Below are 17,252 nucleotides of genomic sequence, written 5' to 3' on the forward strand. Positions count from 1 at the left end.
AAAGAACTCACACAGAGATGTCATAGAAAAATAGTTTGTGACGATGTTGCACCTGGCTCAGGTAAGAGTCAAAATAAGCCAAGATCAAGAGAGTCCAGAAGTCCCTCACATCCACTTCTTGAATGCATGTTGGGCTAATACATGGATTTGTATAATCAGCTTCATCAGACCTTTCCCTATTTTGGACCCACTTCAGAAGGTAGGATTGGATTGGATTCAGATGTTCCAGACCAAGCCACAGATCTTGAGTGGCTGCTTTTCTGCTAATGTTGCCCAGTCTTCTGTGTTTTTATCTTCTTCATGGCTCTGAGGAGCAGGCTTCCAACTCATTTCCATCTCCAGAACTTTTGGTGTTTTCCGCATATTAGCACTTGCAGTTTCAGTCTCCTGGAGCAAATCTTCTGGCTCAGCAGCAGATCAAGCTCATCCAGCACAGCTTGTAACAGCATCCTTTTCTCTACCTTGGTAACATCCACCTCAGTGTCTGAAGTCTGTGGATTCCTCATGTTCATCAGTGCTCCTAGGGGCAGGTAGAGAAAGGCCAGGACAGCGCCGTGGCCTTCAGGACCTCATTGTGACCCCTGATGAAGACCTCCACAAACACTGGCGGGAAGAGTTCCCCTGGCAAATCTTCCACGCCTCCCATGACCAAGTCCTTGGCCCTCAGCAAGCTCTGAATTGCCAGTTTCGGAAGTGTGGGTGGAGATTTGGTATTCATCCTGGCAAATCTGCAAAGCCAAGGGTCCTGAGGAAACACAGATGTAGATGTGGGTGAGGGGGTTCCGGGAATCAGGTGGGACCATGAGGTGACTGGCAGCTGCCCCTTGCTTTTTGTTTGTTTTGTATTTAGTACCAGGGATCGAACTCAGGTCGTTGTACTTGCAAGGCAGGTGCTGGAACCACTGAGCTAAATCCCCGGCCCAGCCTCTTGCTTTTATTCATGGCTAGAGAAGGAGGTACTAGTCTATAAGGATTAGCTTGGTTTTGTTGAAAAAAAATTTTTTTTAAAGGGTTTTCAAATAGTCCTTTGCATTATCATGTTTTGCCATGCCAGAGTTAAAAAGATGAATTATCCCTTTGGTAGTCTGTAATGGATTCAATGCCTATGGTTTCTGAGCTATGGGCTCGCGTTGGCATGTGTTTGTTTGTTTTTTTGTTTGTTTGTTTTTTTGAGACAGGGTCTCACTATGTAGTTGAGACTGACCTGGAACTCACTATATAGCCCAGGCTGGTCTTGAACTCAGAGCGATCTTCCTGCCTCAGCCTCCCAAGTGCTGGGATTACAGGCGTGTGCCACCATGCCTGGCATGTTTTTATTATTTGTTCCTTGTGGTACTGGGGATTGAACCCAAGACTTTCCCACTGAGCTGTATCCTACCCCCTCCAACTTTTTGGAGACAGAGTCTTTCTAAATTGCTCAAGTGGGGCTTGAATTTGCAATCTTCCTGCTTCAGTCTCTTAAAATGCTGAGATTACAGGCATATGCCACTGTGCCTGTCTGGTTTGCATTAAATTTAAAGCCTTATCAGGAGATGATCAGTAGATGAAACATTAGAAAGCTTGGAGCAAATTGATTCTCTTCCTTACCCTGTCAAGGAAATTCTTGGTAGCAAAATTTATCATTGCCATAGATGCTGTGTGCTGTCTCTTTAAATTTGTGAACAGCATTCTCCCTTTATAGATGAGAGAACTGACACCAGGCAAGGTTGTAGTGGTGTTGGGTAGGGTTCAGACTAGGTGATCCTAGGTCTTAGTTATCTGCTATACCCCTTAGGTAGGTTTTTTGTTGTGGTTTCTTTGTTTTTTTTTTTTGTTTTTGTTTTTTTTTTCTTACTTTCTTGTTGGTTTGTGTTTGGGGTGGGGAGAGAGACCTACCTCGTGAGTGCTGGGATCACAGGTGTGTGCCACTGTACCTGGTCTTAGGTAGTAGTTTTGCATTGAACATGTAGTAGCTTTTTTCTATGGTATTCTTTGTTGATTCTCTGCACTCCTGGGAACCAACATGAATACAAGTTCTCCTGGTTCTTCTGGTAAAGAACCTGATAGGTAAAGAGCCAAGTCATTTGAGTAGTTAAGTTGTGGATCTGGAGTTAGAGAGAGCTCTCTACATCTTAAATATATGAGAGGAGCTCAGGGTTTCAAGGATTTCTGTGAAAAAATATCATTTTATATAACATGTTTTTCAAGGATGAAGGAGGATTTTTTTTATTTTTGAGGAAGTATTGGAGGTTGAATTCAGGGCCTCACATGTGCTAGGCAAGTGCTTTTCTGCAGAGCTGCTGCTTTCCAGCCCTTAAAACAAAATTATTTTGAAACAAAATCTCACTGTTACTGGAAACTGGTAATCCTGCCTCAGCCTGTGTAATAGCTGGGAATACAGGCATGCACCACTGTGCCTAGCTGAAGGAGGATTCTTGTCCCTCACACATGAACTCAGAATTTCAGGATATTGAGATGGCCTGTTAAACTGCCATTTCTTTGAGAAACTTGCAAATAAATGAGAGTACATGTTTTACTTGAATGGTATGGAGACATGAGAGAGTTTAGAAAGTCACTGTTGAAGTGAATGTAGCAGGCCTTCATAGAGTAGGTACTCCATCTTTTTATTAGCTGTGATCTTTGTGTGCATTATAATTCTAAATATGGTAGAGCAATAACTTGATAAGTGTCAGTTTATCAAGTCTTAGTTTATCAGATCTCAGTGGAACAACTTCAAAGCCATATTAAACCATTGTTGCTTTAATGGTGTGGAAGGTACTTAACAGATGTTTTAGGCTTGTCTTTTATTCTGAAATAGTACATCATATAGTCAATGTTTGATAAGTGTCAGAAAAATTTTTATTTTATTGGATCTGTTTAGAACTTTGCTTTGGGCCAGGCATTTAGCTCAGCGGTTCAGTGGCCTGCCTTGCAAGCGCGAGGACCCGAGTTCAATCCCCGGTACCCACCCACCCCTAAAAAAGAACTCTGCATAGATAATTGGGTGCCCACGCTTGGTTTTCACTGACAGTTTGGAATTGAGAGAAACAGCTAGCAAGGAGAATATTAGTAGAAATGTTTAGCTTGCCTAAGTAGATTTATTGTCATTTAAATTTCTTTGAAATACTACAAATTTGTTTGACAGTTAAATCGAGCTGTTAATTAGGTTAGATTTGAAATTTAATGAACATCATTAGAAACTATGGCTGTTTTGTAACTGATGCTATAAACTACTTACTTAAAATTTGCAGTTTGGTAAGTGTTTAGCATATGGAACCCTCACTGAAATCAAGAATTCATAATCCCCAGAAGTATCCTCTTGCCTATTTGTAATCCTTCTTTCCAGTAACTTTTTCTGACACTACTCCCCTGTACGCTTCTTTTTATTTATATATTTTTTGGTACCGGGGATTGTACTTGGGTCCTTGCACTTGCAAGGCAGGCCACCGAACCACTGAGCTAAATCCCCGGCCCCCTGTACCCTTGTTGATCAGCTTTCCCTTAGTGTACATCAGTAGTTCTTACTGGGTGACCCTCTCCTCTCCTTCTAGGGCATTTGAAGTGAAATTTTTGATTTTCATCGTCCTGATTAGGGGGTGGAGTTGCTATTAGTATTTTTTTTTTTTTTGGAATTTTTGTTTTTTTTGGAGAGAGAGAGACAGGATCTTGCCATGTAGCAGACCAGCCTTTAGCCCAGGCTTGTCCCCTGCTTCAGCTTCCAAAATGCTGGTATTACAGGCATGCACCACCATTCCTCAGCAATTTTTTTTCCTTTGGTACTGGGAATCGAACCCAGGACCTTGTGCTTACTGAGCCACATCCCTGGCCTAATTTTCTGTACGCGATGCAGAAGTATAGTATATGGGTAAAACTGGTAAGCAGCTTTTAAGTTTTGAGTTCCTTAAATACTGATTTTATTTTCCATATAATAGCCATCATAGTTTATATGCTAGAAGTGGTCAGATAATCTTGGATCTTTCCCTTAACATTTAACTTGATGAGTTTTTGTTACAGATTATTCATAAATGTCAATTTTAATATCTATAGTATCCTAAACAGGGTATTTTAAAAATAAGCAATTTATTTTTATCATTGTGGCTAAATTGTAATCTTCCCATAAAAATGTACTTCTAAAAGATTTTCAAAATTAATTGCTGTATATGTTTTAGGACAAGGGAGGAATATTTCCCATATTTATTCCTGAAGGTAAGTGAGAAAATAGTGTTGGATATGTTAAAAAATGAACTTTGTGGGATACCACGGTCACATTGTCTACACTTCTTTCTATGTGCCTTAATTGGGTTCTTTGGTGAATATGGTTGGTAGTGATCATTAAGATATTCAGAAAAGTTTAAAAAATTTTTTTGGTACTGGAGATCAAATTCAGGACCTTGAGCTTGCAAGGCAGGTACAGTGCCACTGAGCTACATCCTGGCCAAAACGTAAATTTTTGAAAAGCTGGAAGTGGTGAGAGTTCTAACTATTTATTTAGGAGGAAACTTCATAGAAAGAGGAAAGATTAACTAGACCAAGGCATATTTGCATTGGTGCTAGGCTTGTACTTTGGGCACTAAACACCCTGCTGCTGCTCTCTTGAGTGGTGAGCCTTGTGATGTGGATCAGCCCCCAGCCAGATTAGATTGTAGAGTTTGTTCTTAGCCTATTCCTAGCTATGGGTGAGTCAGCAGAGGCTTTGTCTCCTGTAGTGACTGTAATTACTTGTTTATACATTTGTAGCTAACTGGTAAGCTGAGCAGTCTGGAAACAGACTGGACATATTGTTGTGTGAGAATAATGTTTTAAATGTAAATATTTAAATATTGGAGACTTAAAAAGAAACCAGTTGTATCAGAATCCATTTTTAAGTCATTTAACATCCTTTAAAAATATAGCATAACATTTATTGGTACATTTTAGGCATACATACACTCATAGGGAATTTGCACCCCCTTTTTCCTGTGCTTCCTTATATACAAAAGCTTTGTTTCCATTTTTCCTATTTTTTTTCACTTTTTTCTTGTCCCTTCCTCTCCCCCCTTGTTCCTCTTCCCATTGGAACATTTTCTCTAGTAACACTTTCTTCATGTCTGCCAAAAAAGAGTAAGAGATGCTTTTGCAGATAATGCTGTGTGTGGCAAACTTTGGTGCAGGGCTTTCCTAAGGAGTAGTTGTGGTTTTCCTGTGGGATTTGCTTTGTGGTGTGCAGCCACCCTGAGTAGGGTCTCTTGTGAAATCAGGGAGCCTGTTAGTGAAGAATTCTAGGAATCTGTGGTTGCACTGGCCTTAACTCTCTCCGCTGCCAGCCCGTGTGAAGGGAAGCATGCAGATTTTGCATCAGTGTAGTTCACATCAGGGAGGAAGCTGTTTGTGTGTCAAGTAAGGAATAAATCACAATAGTGTGATACCTTCCCTGGCGTGGCAGTTGGGTTTGGGTGTTGGGGGTCAGCAAAGATGCCTTTGAGGGTACAAAAAAAAGTTAACATTTTTTGGTGTTATTTGTTTTGTTTTGTTTTGTTTTTTCGGTTTTTTGAGACAGGGTCTCACTATGTATTTGTGACTGACCTGGAACTCACTATGTAGCTCAGGTTGGTCTTGAACTCATAGCGATCCTCCTGCCTCAGCCTCCCGAGTGCTGGGATTGCAGGCGTGCAATACCATGCCCAGCTTTTGGTGTTATTTCTGGAGGCAGTCTTGCCATGTAACCCAGGCTGGCCTCAGACTTGCAGCAGTTCTTCTGCCTCAGCCTCCCAAGTGCTGGTATTACAGGCCTGCACCACCACACCTGGCTCTCCTTTAAAGCCAGGCATAGTAGCCCATGCCCGTGACCTCAGCACTTGGGAGGCTGAAGATTGTGGTGAATTTGACCTACCAAGGTCAAAGCCAGCCTGAACCTACATAATGACCCCCCCCCCGCCAACAAAAAGATTGTTAACTTTAAAATTTCTCCAAGTAACTATGTTAAAAGAAAGTCCAGCAGCTCCCATCTGGTAATTGCGTCCTCCCACAAAAGGAAGCTATATTCCGGAGTGAGACCAGCCTTTTAATTAAATAAAGATAGTCCTGCAAATTGTCAATACCATATTCTTAGTTTTTTGTTTTTTTTCCACGCATCACAAACTTTGTTAGAGCTTGTGGTTTGGGAGTCACTGGTTTTCACTGGTGAAATCCTAGGGCTGGTGATTTGAAACGGGCAAGGCTTAGTGCCAGGAGAAACTCTGAGGCTGCTGCTTGCTCCCTGCATGTGGTGCTTCCCTGGGTCAGAGCAGGCTGAACCTGAGTAAGCACAGAGCCAGAACCCTGTCAGCTAGTGCCTGCCTGTGCCCTTTCCAGGCTCTACTTCTAGCTTGTTAGCCCTTGTTGGGCTTTGGAAGTATTTGTGCATTTCTTCGTTTCACTCTAAACCAAAACCATCTGTGGAGCTTAGAGATGCAGTGTTACAGAATGGAGGCACTGATATTTTAATCAAAGCCCAAAACAGGAAAAATGAAGGAGAGGCTTACAAAGGTAAAGAGTATTACAAGGAAAGATGTGTTGAAAATGCACCACCCTTTATTGCTGAAGGTGGGATCTTTCGTGTTCTGTCAACTGGGGTTGCTCAGATTTGGAAGTTTTCTAGATTCAAAGTGGTAGGATTGGGCAGAGTGTTTTTCTTCTCCCCTTTCCTTCTCTTTATTCCCCCCAACTTCTCTCCCTTTTTTTTGGGGTACCGGGACTCGAACTTGGGTCCTTGGGCTTGCAAGGCAGGCGGCAGAACCACTGAGCTAAATCCCCAGTCTTCTCTCCTTTTCATAATCTCTTGCTTTCCTTCACCTGCTTTTCCTTTCTGCTGGGGATGGGATCCAGGGCCTCATCAAACGAAGCACATACTCTGGACACCCAGCCTCCCTTTTCCCCTTTCTTTGAGTTTTTTTTTTAATGTAAAATATGTGAATTGTGTCATTTTAACCATTTGAAGTGTACAGTTAAGTCTTCTGTACTCTATTCCCAGAGCTTTATCATCCCAAACAGAAATTCTGTTCCTTAACTGGTAACTCCCATTTTTACTTCTCGCAGTCCCTGCTATCTGCCTATGAGTTTACTTGTTCTAGGTATCTCTTATGGGCAGAATCATGAAGTATTTGTCCTTTGGTATCTGGCTAATTTCATGATATCCTCAAGGTTTATCTGTGCTGTAGTGTGTATCAGAACTTCATTGCTTTTGATGGCTGAAGAATATTCCACACTGGATAATACCATATTTTGTTTATTCCACTCATCTGCTGGTCAGCACTTTGTTTCATCTTTCAGCTTTTAATCAATAATGCTGCTGTGAACACTGGTGTACACATACTGGAGTTCCTGCTTCACATTTTTTGGGGGCAAATACCCAGGAGAATTAGTGGGTTATATGATTCTGTATATAATTTTGAATAACTGCCACATGCTTTTCCTAGTAAATGCACCATTTCACATTCCTACTTCCCCCCTTTTATGAAGCTAAAATTGGTAAGGCCCATGAGTATCACCTTATTTCCATTCCATGAAATCTTACAAGTATTCCCTTCTCTTTTCCTGTTTTTATCTTGGAATTAACACATCTCAGGCAGGGAGTTGGCCCACTCTCCTCCATGTTATAGCCCATGGCAGCATGTGTAAGCCTATAAGAGCATATTTTTGGGGGGAATGGTTTATTAATAGTTGAGTTTTAAGGAACACATTACTGTAACTTTCTTTCCCGTGGAGCGCTTTTGTTTGAATGTCTCACTTCATAACCAGGCTTGGCTTATGTTATATGTGAACCTGGCAAATCATATTGGCATTAATATTATGTTAATATAAACCCCTTTCCCCCCTCTTTTGAATTTAGTGAAGGTGAACGACCTACTCAGAATGAGAAGAGGAAGGAAAAAAATATAAAAAGAGGAGGCAATCGCTTTGAGCCATATGCCAATCCAACTAAGAGATACCGCGCCTTCATTACGAACATACCGTTCGATGTGAAGTGGCAGTCACTTAAAGACCTGGTTAAAGAAAAAGGTAATGGTACCGGTGGTGGAGTAGGGTAAGGAGGTCGGTGTGTCATCTTCTCTGTGGCTAATTCCTTGGTTACTTTTTGTCAGTGGAAGCTGTTCTGGGAGGAGCTTGTGTTTTGTCCAGGCTTAGAGTCCACTCAAGCCCACTTTTTTGTAGTCCTGCCTGTGTGTCAGAGTGTTGTGTATGGTCCCTTGATCTACAAATGCTTTTACTGGCTTAATATGGTTAATAGGACTCTGATTAGTCTTGAAGGGAGCCTTTTTGTGGTAAGGAAATTCATCGAATTCTTTACTTGGAGAAGTTTTTTCTTTTAAAATTTGTTTTAAGCTTTTAAAATATGACAGGAAGTTTGTTTAAATTTTGTGGATGTCCTCTTGGGATCAAAATTTGGTAGCTGGCATGTGTGCTGCTCAGATTCCAAGCATAAAATACTAGCTTCAGTTAAATCATTAGTGCCCCCCCTCCGAAAATATAGATTGGCAATTGGAGAATTCAAAATAAGGTATTTGCTTGGTAACATGGTTCCTTATGGGTTCACATTGGCAGAGCCCAGGTATCCACTTGCTGGCTTTGGGCAAGGGAAGCAACAAAGTTTAGCTGCCCCCAGGAGGTCTGAGGAGGCTGCCCCCAAGATCTTCTCCTCACCCCAGCAGGCTGCTGCGGTGTCCTCTCCTTCCTCACTCCTATCCTGCGTGTTGCCTTCCTTTCTTCCCTGAGTCTTGGTCCTGCTGGTGGTGCTCAAGACTAAATGATTGTTCAGCCCCCGTTTAGACAAAACTATTACTAGAGAATAATTTGTATGTCTTGAGCTTCCCTCTCCCCCAAGGGAAACCTAGAATCAAATCATCCTTAATGGATGGAGTCTTTTTGAAGGGCTGAAAAGTATTGGTTTTCTGGAGCATTCATACTGAAGAGATGCGAGCATGATTTATCAAATGATTAACATTTCAGTGACAAAGATGCCACTTGGGTAGGTCATTTTGGTATGTGTGCTGGTGCTACCTGCATCGGGTTTTGAAACCATGAATAGCCATGGCCATCGTGATCACATTACTTATTTTGGCCATGATGTGCAAGAAGCACTGGGCACTGTGAACCTCTGTCCCATGTGGTATTTCTCCAGATAACACAGGTGGAAAATGTTTTGGTGTGAGGTTTGTTTTCTGCCTTGATCAGCCAAATCATTCCTGCCAATACTCCTAGGGCAAGAAGTGAAGTTTCTTTTGTCTGAAGGGTGTGTCATGTGGCATCCCAGATGCAGTGTTCTTGGTTTTTGGGACTGCTGCTTCACTATAAGCTTAGAATTTCTGAGTTGGATCTCATTCGAATTAGTTTTTGGAATAACCTCCAAATTTGTGTTCTTGTGATTTGGTTGAATCGCTGAATTGCTATTTCCATTGATAATAAGGTATAGTAGTTCCAAGAACCAGGAATGTGGCTTTGAAACTGCAATTGTTAGAATTTTGTAAGAGATTGTAGGCCAAATTACTTTTTCATTTTTAGGAGTGTGTGAACCAGTTTTGGGACAAGATGGATAAAGTAGGTGACATTTTTACTGCTTAACCATTCAGCAATTCAGTTTTGGAAGCGTTAAAGCTGGTAGCAGCAGCAGCCATGACATTTCTGGATGTAGAAGCAGTTCACCTCAATTTACTATTTTGCCCTGCAAAGTGTGGAGCCAGCCTGGTGGTTGATTTGGATACTTCCAAACTGGTTCTCATATTCCCCTGGCATACTGCTATGAATGCCTGGGGCTCAGCCCTTTTCAGTGTATTTCTGGTGTTGTAATTTAGAATTACAGGTGTGCAGTAAATCCATTATTTTTAACAAACTTTAAATGTTCTTGTTAAGAGCTCCCCTGTACTGGTTAAATTATTTTGCTGTTTATTAAATTATATGCAGTATTGGATTGTGAGTAAAGTGAGAAGGGTAATCTTTTATGGTAATGTTTATATTCAGTATATAAGGTCTAAAGAAATTTACTGTTTATACCTCTTTAAGAAATGTTCTCATTCTTTTCATTGAGGTTTTAGAAACATGTTGTAATTCATGTCTTGATATACCAAACTTTGTCTAAATGTTTATTTAACTCTGAAATATTTACTTGAAATCCGTTGGCAGTATATCTTAAGTAAGACATACACATTAGAAGAAATGGCAGAGAGGTGCCTATGCCCTCAAGGTGGTAGTATGGCAATAATCTCCAGTGGATAAACCCCCAGGTTGTAACTGCTGCTCAAACCACTCTTTTATTAGCCTGCATTTAAATACTTTACCCTGATGAAATCTGAGTCCTTTTGCTTCAGGAAACCAGTGGAATAAGAGCTAGAATTAGTTGTCCTTAACTTGAATTTTCCATCATTGAGAAGTGTCTAATTGCAGCCTCTGAGAAGGAAAGTGTAGTAGCTTTGGCAAGAGGGGAACTTTTCTAAGGATAAGCATGTGTGAGAGTGTCCCACATACCCTTCTTGATTCCAGATTTTCTTCTCTTTTGACACCAGGTGTGTATTTTCCTTTCCATGTTTAGTTTTAGCATCAGCACCAGTCTGGGAGCTCTGGTTAATAATATGACATACAGAAACTGGTCCTTAGGCCTTTCCTTTTAGAAAGAACCAAAAGGTTGTTTGGTGGCAGAATCCTGAAATCAACACTATGAGCTTTAAAGAGAAATTGTGTTGAGAGCTTTGTTTTGTTTTGCCTGGGCTGCTGTGTTGCTCAGGCCCCCCTTCTGCCTTGTCAATGGGGAAGTAGATTAGTTTCAGGAGTTGCTCTTGCCCTAAGCATCTGCTCCTGCCTTACCCTTCCTGCCCTAAGTGTCTTGGGACAAAGGGAAGGTTTCTATTGTTTTTCCTTTTGACCATGCTTAGTTTTAAGTGGAGGCATAGTATCTCATGGAACAAATGACTCTGAATGCCAAAGAGTTGCTAGATAGAAAAAAATTGAGAAGCAGTGGTAGGAAATTTGAAGTTTAAAAAAAAAAAAAATTGGGGATTACCATACCAGCTTTGAAAGTAAGTCTACAGCTACTCAATTGCATCATGACAGGTGATGGAATACAGTGTTTACTGTAAAGACTGGTGTAAGAAAGATTTCTGTGAATAAAAGTTCCTCTTGAGCATTATTTTCTTTTCTCTTTTTTGCGGGGGAGTGGGTGCTGGGAATTTAACCTAGGGCTTTGTACATGCTAGGCAACCTACATCCCCGGCCTGATTTTGGGCATTTTAAACTTAAGTGTTGCACTACATTAGTTTCAGACCATGAAATCCTGTGTGGATGAGGAGAGCTTGGGCCTCTCATTCTTCTGGCCTAACCAGGGAGCTGGCAGTGTTGGGGTTGTACCTGACACCTAGCAGTGAGTAAACATGGAGCCCAGAGTGAGGAAGGAAGGAAGGTTAGTGGTGTAGTTTACCGTCAAATCAATCCCAGGTTTAGCAGCAGTTTAAATTGTGTAAGCAAAGATTTCTTTAAGTACTTAATCCTTCTCTTATTAGTTAATGCATCACTTTAAGTAAATTTCAGACTGCAGCCCACAGAAAACTGAGGCCCAGAAGGCAAATACAGTCCTAAAGAAATCTGCTAGCTCAGAGATCATGCTTTTGTGGGTCTGTTTTCAGTTTAATAAAATCACTATCCAATCTACTTACTCCTTTGTATTTTCCTGTTTGAAATTCAGCCTGGGCTTTGGAGGGGCCTGTTCTGCTAAAGAAAGCATGTACAGGTGTGAATACTGAATTTGAACCCAAGCACTGCAGCTTGTGTGGTGTGCTCTGGTCCTTGCTTTTTCTGCTGTTGTCAAATTGGAATAAGTGTGAGCTTGGTCATTCTCTACCTTGTCCGTGAAACTGTCAGTCATGGTGTAAAATAAAGGTCTTGGGGCTGGGAGTGTAGTTCAGTGGTGTCTGTGTAGCATATGTGAGACCCTGCATTCAGTCCCTAGGACCCCCCAAAATAATTAAAACATTAAAGACCTTATATGTGAATTCTGTTCAGTGAAGCTTTGGCTTTTGTACTCCCTTTGTTTTTTGTCCATAACAGGTTTGAGCAGGAAATGGGAACACAGAAGTGAAACTCTGTTTGATACAAGCATGCAAGAGTGTTAAATTACAGTAGTTCCACAACCGTCTGAGTTCTGTTTGGGTTGCTTCTCTATTTATTCTCATGATGTGTCTTCAGGCAATTTTTAATAATTTACTTAGTTGTTGGTTAAATTGATTACTTGGCATTTTTAAATGAAGGTGGAGGGTGACATTTGATGTTACAGTATTTCAAAGTCTTAACTGTTTCTATTTAGGTATTTTGATGTTTGAAGTTGTAATCAGATTTGTGTCAGCCCCTGCTCTTGGGATTCCATGTGTTTCTTCTGTTGTCAGGAGGGGAGAGGAACAGCAGTACTCCCCATTAGTAACTGAGCTCCACTGTGAGCCTGCTCTGCCTCCTGTCACCTGCTCTGGGTGGTTCATTCTTTTAAACTTCATGTTGTGGAATGTCACCACCCTGTGTGTGGTTGGCAAGTTTTGCCTCCAGATTCTTATTGATAGTTTTACTGGTTACACAAGTCTTTGCTGTCTTCTGGGAGGGAAGTGTGAAGTAGAAGTGCATACCCGTTAAGACTGGACTGGAAATTTCTCAGGGCAGAGATGGGGATGTCACACATTTGTCAGGCATGTGCTTAGTACTGATGGTGCCTGAGGACTGTGCTACTCATGCTGATGCCACAGATGACAGCTATCCCATTGGGAGGAGGAAGAAGTTTTGTTTTTTGTTTTTTGGTACTGGGGATCGAACTCCGGATGTTGCCGCTTGCGAAGCAGGTGGCAGAACCACTGAGCTAAATCCCCGGCCCGGGAGAAAGTATTTTTAAAGCAGATTTTAGTGCAAAAGATTGAAGTTGGGAGTGTGGCATCAATAGAATGTTAAATGAAAAATAATTGTAAGTTATAACCTGCTATTTTGTTAAAATAGTTATGACCATGGAAAAAAGTTTGGTTTGGACTTGTTTTTTTAGGTTATAACAAGGGCTTTTTGATGAAAGTGTCTTTATTGACACAAGTAGAAAATTTCAAATGCAGCAGTATTGGAATTCTGCCAACATAAGGTTGTCTTGAGTTTGATATTGTGGGTGTAAGGCTAATATAGTAGTGGTAGTCACAACTGCTAGGAAATGAGCTTGGGGTCTCTTTCCTGTTTTGACATTACTTGGCCTTTTTCTCAAAGTGGAGACAAGGGCTCTGGTTCCTGAATGGCTGCTGCTATTGAAATAAATGGCTTTTAACATGGCCTCAAGAATTGCCACATGTTTGGAACTGCTGCTGTACTTTTGTTAGTGTAAAATAAAGCCTATTTGTATGGCTGTCCTTTGGCTGTGATCATTTTTTGGTTGTCTCACAGGAATATGTTCTCCAAAAGCTAACTAACTGTTGGTCCCTCATATTTCTTTGTTTCTTTGCACTATTTCTTTCTGCTTTGTGCAAAGTGCCAGTTTTGTAACATTTCAGCAGTGGATAAGGAAAGTAAGGCTGTAGAATTAAACCTTGAATGCTTGACCTTCTTGCCTCCAGCATAATAGAAATCCATTACTACCTATCCCCTTCAAAATGTTAATTTTATTTGTGAGATAGTTCTGTTTCCCATTCAAATCGTTTCTTGCCTTATTAATTTGAAAATGAAAATTTTAATGTCCTTGGGGCAAAGGAGTTGGAATAAGTAGGGCCTGTCAAGGCCACTAAGTGGGTTAATTTTTTTTTACCCTTGTAGTGTTAGACCAAAGTGAATCAGGGAAGGCTTTAACATCCAGAGTAATCCTTCAGGTGAAAAAGATTCCTGAGAACAAACCCTTTTTTGACTTTGGAGAGATTGCTTTCTCCAAGTTAATCTTTGAAATTTGTTTTCTGTGTGCCATCTTCAAGTTCAGCAGCCATTTTGGTGGTTGTCTTGATGGATTCTAACATCTGGTCATGTTGGTCATGAATGGGCAATCCAAGCCTGGAGGAAAAGCTGCAGGAACTTTTAAAATGCTTTTGTGTGGTATCCCCCAACTCCCGACCCTCATCCCCCCCAGTCTTTTAACTGTTTAGTTGCCAATGGAGCCCTAAATTTGACTTTATGTCCTTTGATGAGAAGGTTTAGAAAGCAGCAAGAATAAAGCCTGGCTGAAGAGAATCCAGATGCTGCTCTGTTTTTGTGATTATATGTTCAAACATTCTGATTCTAAACTGTGGAGCCTGGTTCACTACTTCACCAGAATTTGTGGAGCCTACTGTAAAATGGAAAATGGGCCCTCTTGTTAACAAATTTAGAATTTCAAGATGGTGCCAAGAACATTAAACCAAACATTGGCTCTGATCACACAGGTTGAACACCCATGAAGCCAGGTCTGGGCCGTGTGTGTGCCTCTGAGCTTATGTGTATACGCATATCCTTGTATTTGTAGTGTGTGAGCTCAGTCCAGTGGTGTTGTGACCTGCGTGCTGTTGACTGCTTTTGACGAGTAAGAATGTTCCTATATAAAGTTTTTCCTCCCTTCTCTAAGAAGAGAATTATGCAGGCTTCTTTCCTACAGATTTGGGTTGCCTCTCGTCATGAATTGAGTTTTCCAGACAGGGAAATTGATAATGGACATCTGTGGAAGTAGTTTGTTTTTGGTGGGAGGAAAATCAAGGACATATTATTGTTAATGACTTTTCACCTACTTTTACTGCACACCTGTAATGCCTAGTGTGGTGGCTTAGAGAATATGGAGTGTTTCTGGGCTTTCTTATTAAGGCAGAGGCTCCATACAAGGTTGCTGATGATTGTTCTAAATTCCCATTGTTTTCTTGGCTTTTCTCCCTTGGTTTATGTGTCGTCTGGAAACTGATTTGTAGTTGGTGAGGTAACATACGTGGAGCTCTTAATGGACGCTGAAGGAAAGTCAAGGGTAAGTGTCTGAGAGAATTTCTTCTGTGGATTTACTACATGACAAATGTAATGTATGGTGACGTGGACTCGAATGATATCAGGAAGGCAGTGAGTGCTCATGTTATAGTAGCTATGTTTGATTTTGCCAACATTTGAGTGGGGTGGGAGGGGGTTTGCAAACGGGAGTCCCGCTTTTCCAAATGGCTGGCCAAAGAGTGCTTTGGTATTCTGTTTGGATGCCCAATTTGGATAACTGGGGACCAATAGCAAGCAGCATTGTCTCTTTGTTAACAGAGGAATTGGCTGTGTGTGAATTATGCATGGAATTTTAGCGGTGGTATAATTAATGTACAACGTGTGTTCTTGTCTAGAAAATGTTACTCTTGGTTGTTTGCTGAATTTGAAAGTTGTGTGAATCCCAGATTTTGAAAAGTTGCCTTTGTGCCAGTAAATTGTAAACCACATATTACAAACCTGAATGTTCAAAATTGGCCTAGTTTAACGAGAACATACACTATTTTCTGTTGTGCAATAGAATGGCTTAGAATAATCTAAAGGACGAATTTAATTTATGGGTCGGATGGATCTAGTAGGAGCATGATTAGGGATTGACTGAGTACTGAGGGAAGCAGATCTAAAGCTTGTGTGATTTCTTGGAGAACCTGAATCTAGGTCTGCTCTTTATAACCACAGCAGGTATAGTGCAATTCTGGTAATGTGTAGGGAAAGAGGTTAAAGAGCCCAGCTTTTAATAAGGAAGGCTGGTAGGCAGTTCTGTCACTTTTCCCTTAGAAGAGTTAATTTTTTAAAAAAACCTAACTTTATTACATAAATCATATTTTTATTTATAACTGTCATTGGCATTTACTATTTTTCTTTTTTTTCCCCCCCTTTCCTTGCTCTTCTGACTGGTCTGTGTCTACTTCCAAAGGGATGTGCGTAAGTATCCTCTAGTTTCCTATTGGCATTTGAGACTTCCAAGTTGTAGGACTGGTTTCACTCATTTCCTTTTGACTCTTCATAGTGTGGTTGAATTCAAGATGGAAGAAAGCATGAAAAAAGCTGCTGAAGTTCTAAACAAGCATAGTTTGAGTGGAAGACCACTGAAAGTCAAAGAAGTAAGTATTCTCTTTCAACTTTCTTTTGGCGTTTTTTTTTTTTTGGCCTGGTGCATCCTACTCGAGTACTTTTCTACTGGGCCTCACCTCCAGCCTGAAAGTGAACTCATTATTAACACTGGTGACTGTGTATAATTGTGGAGTTCTCCTTGTTCAAAGTTAGAAGACAAGAGCAATCCTTGGGCAGACCAGCCTGTTGTTTTCATTTTTACTTATTATTTGCGTGTTTTTTTTTTTGTACCAGGGATCGAACTCAGGACCTTCTATTTGCAAGGCAGTCAGCAGCACCACTGAGCTAAATCCCCGGCCCTATTATTTGTGTTTTTGAGGCAAGATCTCGGTATGAAGTCCAGATTCATGGCGGTCCTCCTGCCTCAGCTTCTCAAGTGCTGGGATTAGAAGTGTGTGCCACCGTGGTCAGCCCTAGCCCATTTTAATGGAGAGAGTCAGTCATGCAGGTTCCAGCAGCCACTCCTGTGTGAGCTGTAGTGCAGCAGGCGAGCAGAACCCCAGTGACTTAAGCTAACCACTTTCCTTAGGCCTTGTTGTTGCAGGGATACTTCACCTGAGCCTGTGGTTTTTACTGGGCCTCTGCAAGTAAGACTCCTATTTCATCTACCAGTCTGAATACTGTTCTTAGCCACATTTTTTCTCTTTTCCCTTGTCTTCCCTTCCCCCTCCCTCCCTCTCTCTCTCTGTCTCCAACACCGTCTGTCATCTATCTCTATCTTGGTGCTGTGGTGGAACCCAGGGCCTTGCATGTGCTAAGCAAATACTCTGCAGTTGAGCTATCTTCCCAGACTGCTTTCCCCCTTTTAAAATGAGTTTGCCTTTATTTAAATTTTCTTTCATATCTGATTTGTATCAAATGTCTTTTCTTCTCTGTAAAGAGGTTTTTTTGGTTGCTGATTGAATCTCTCTTTGAGTTCTTTGTGTGTCTTCTTGGGAAGGACAGTGTATTAAAAACTGCAGGAAAGCAGGGTGGGGTGTGAGGTCTCTGTGATACGCAGAATGGAACTCAAAGGGGCGTGTCAGTACCAGAGCGCCACACCGAGTCATTGCTTCAGTCTGCTTAGACGGCAGGTGCATGAGTGATTCCAACACTCAGAGCACTTGGAGGATACAGGACTGTGCTTTCAGACTTCTGGAAAAGTCACTGATGGTTTTTGCAGAAATTAAACAAACTCCAATGAATTAATGAGTAAGATTTGACTTTACTAAGCCCATGACTGCCTTATTTCAATG

The 17,252-nt window shown here is 41.1% G+C and overlaps 1 protein-coding gene across 8 annotated transcripts in view; it reads left to right on the plus strand.

Moving 5' to 3' along the window:
* Positions 1-17,252, plus strand: part of Hnrnpm (heterogeneous nuclear ribonucleoprotein M) — a 43,831-nt gene that overhangs the window by 5,151 nt on the left and 21,428 nt on the right. For 7 of the 8 annotated variants that reach the window (XM_010605685.3, XM_010605679.3, XM_010605684.3 and 4 more), the window contains exons 2-5: positions 7,826-7,995; positions 14,856-14,908; positions 15,821-15,828; positions 15,914-16,007. In XM_010605685.3, coding sequence (XP_010603987.1) covers positions 7,826-7,995; positions 14,856-14,908; positions 15,821-15,828; positions 15,914-16,007 — 325 coding nt within the window. Of the gene's footprint in view, positions 1-7,825; positions 7,996-14,855; positions 14,909-15,820; positions 15,829-15,913; positions 16,008-17,252 lie in introns of those variants that run through there. The other variant, XM_010605687.3, reaches the window with a different exon arrangement.

The sequence above is a fragment of the Fukomys damarensis genome, unplaced genomic scaffold (genome assembly GCF_012274545.1).
Source record: "Fukomys damarensis isolate Sample0158 unplaced genomic scaffold, DMR_v1.0_HiC HiC_scaffold_37, whole genome shotgun sequence".
Classification (NCBI taxonomy): Eukaryota; Metazoa; Chordata; class Mammalia; order Rodentia; family Bathyergidae; genus Fukomys; species Fukomys damarensis.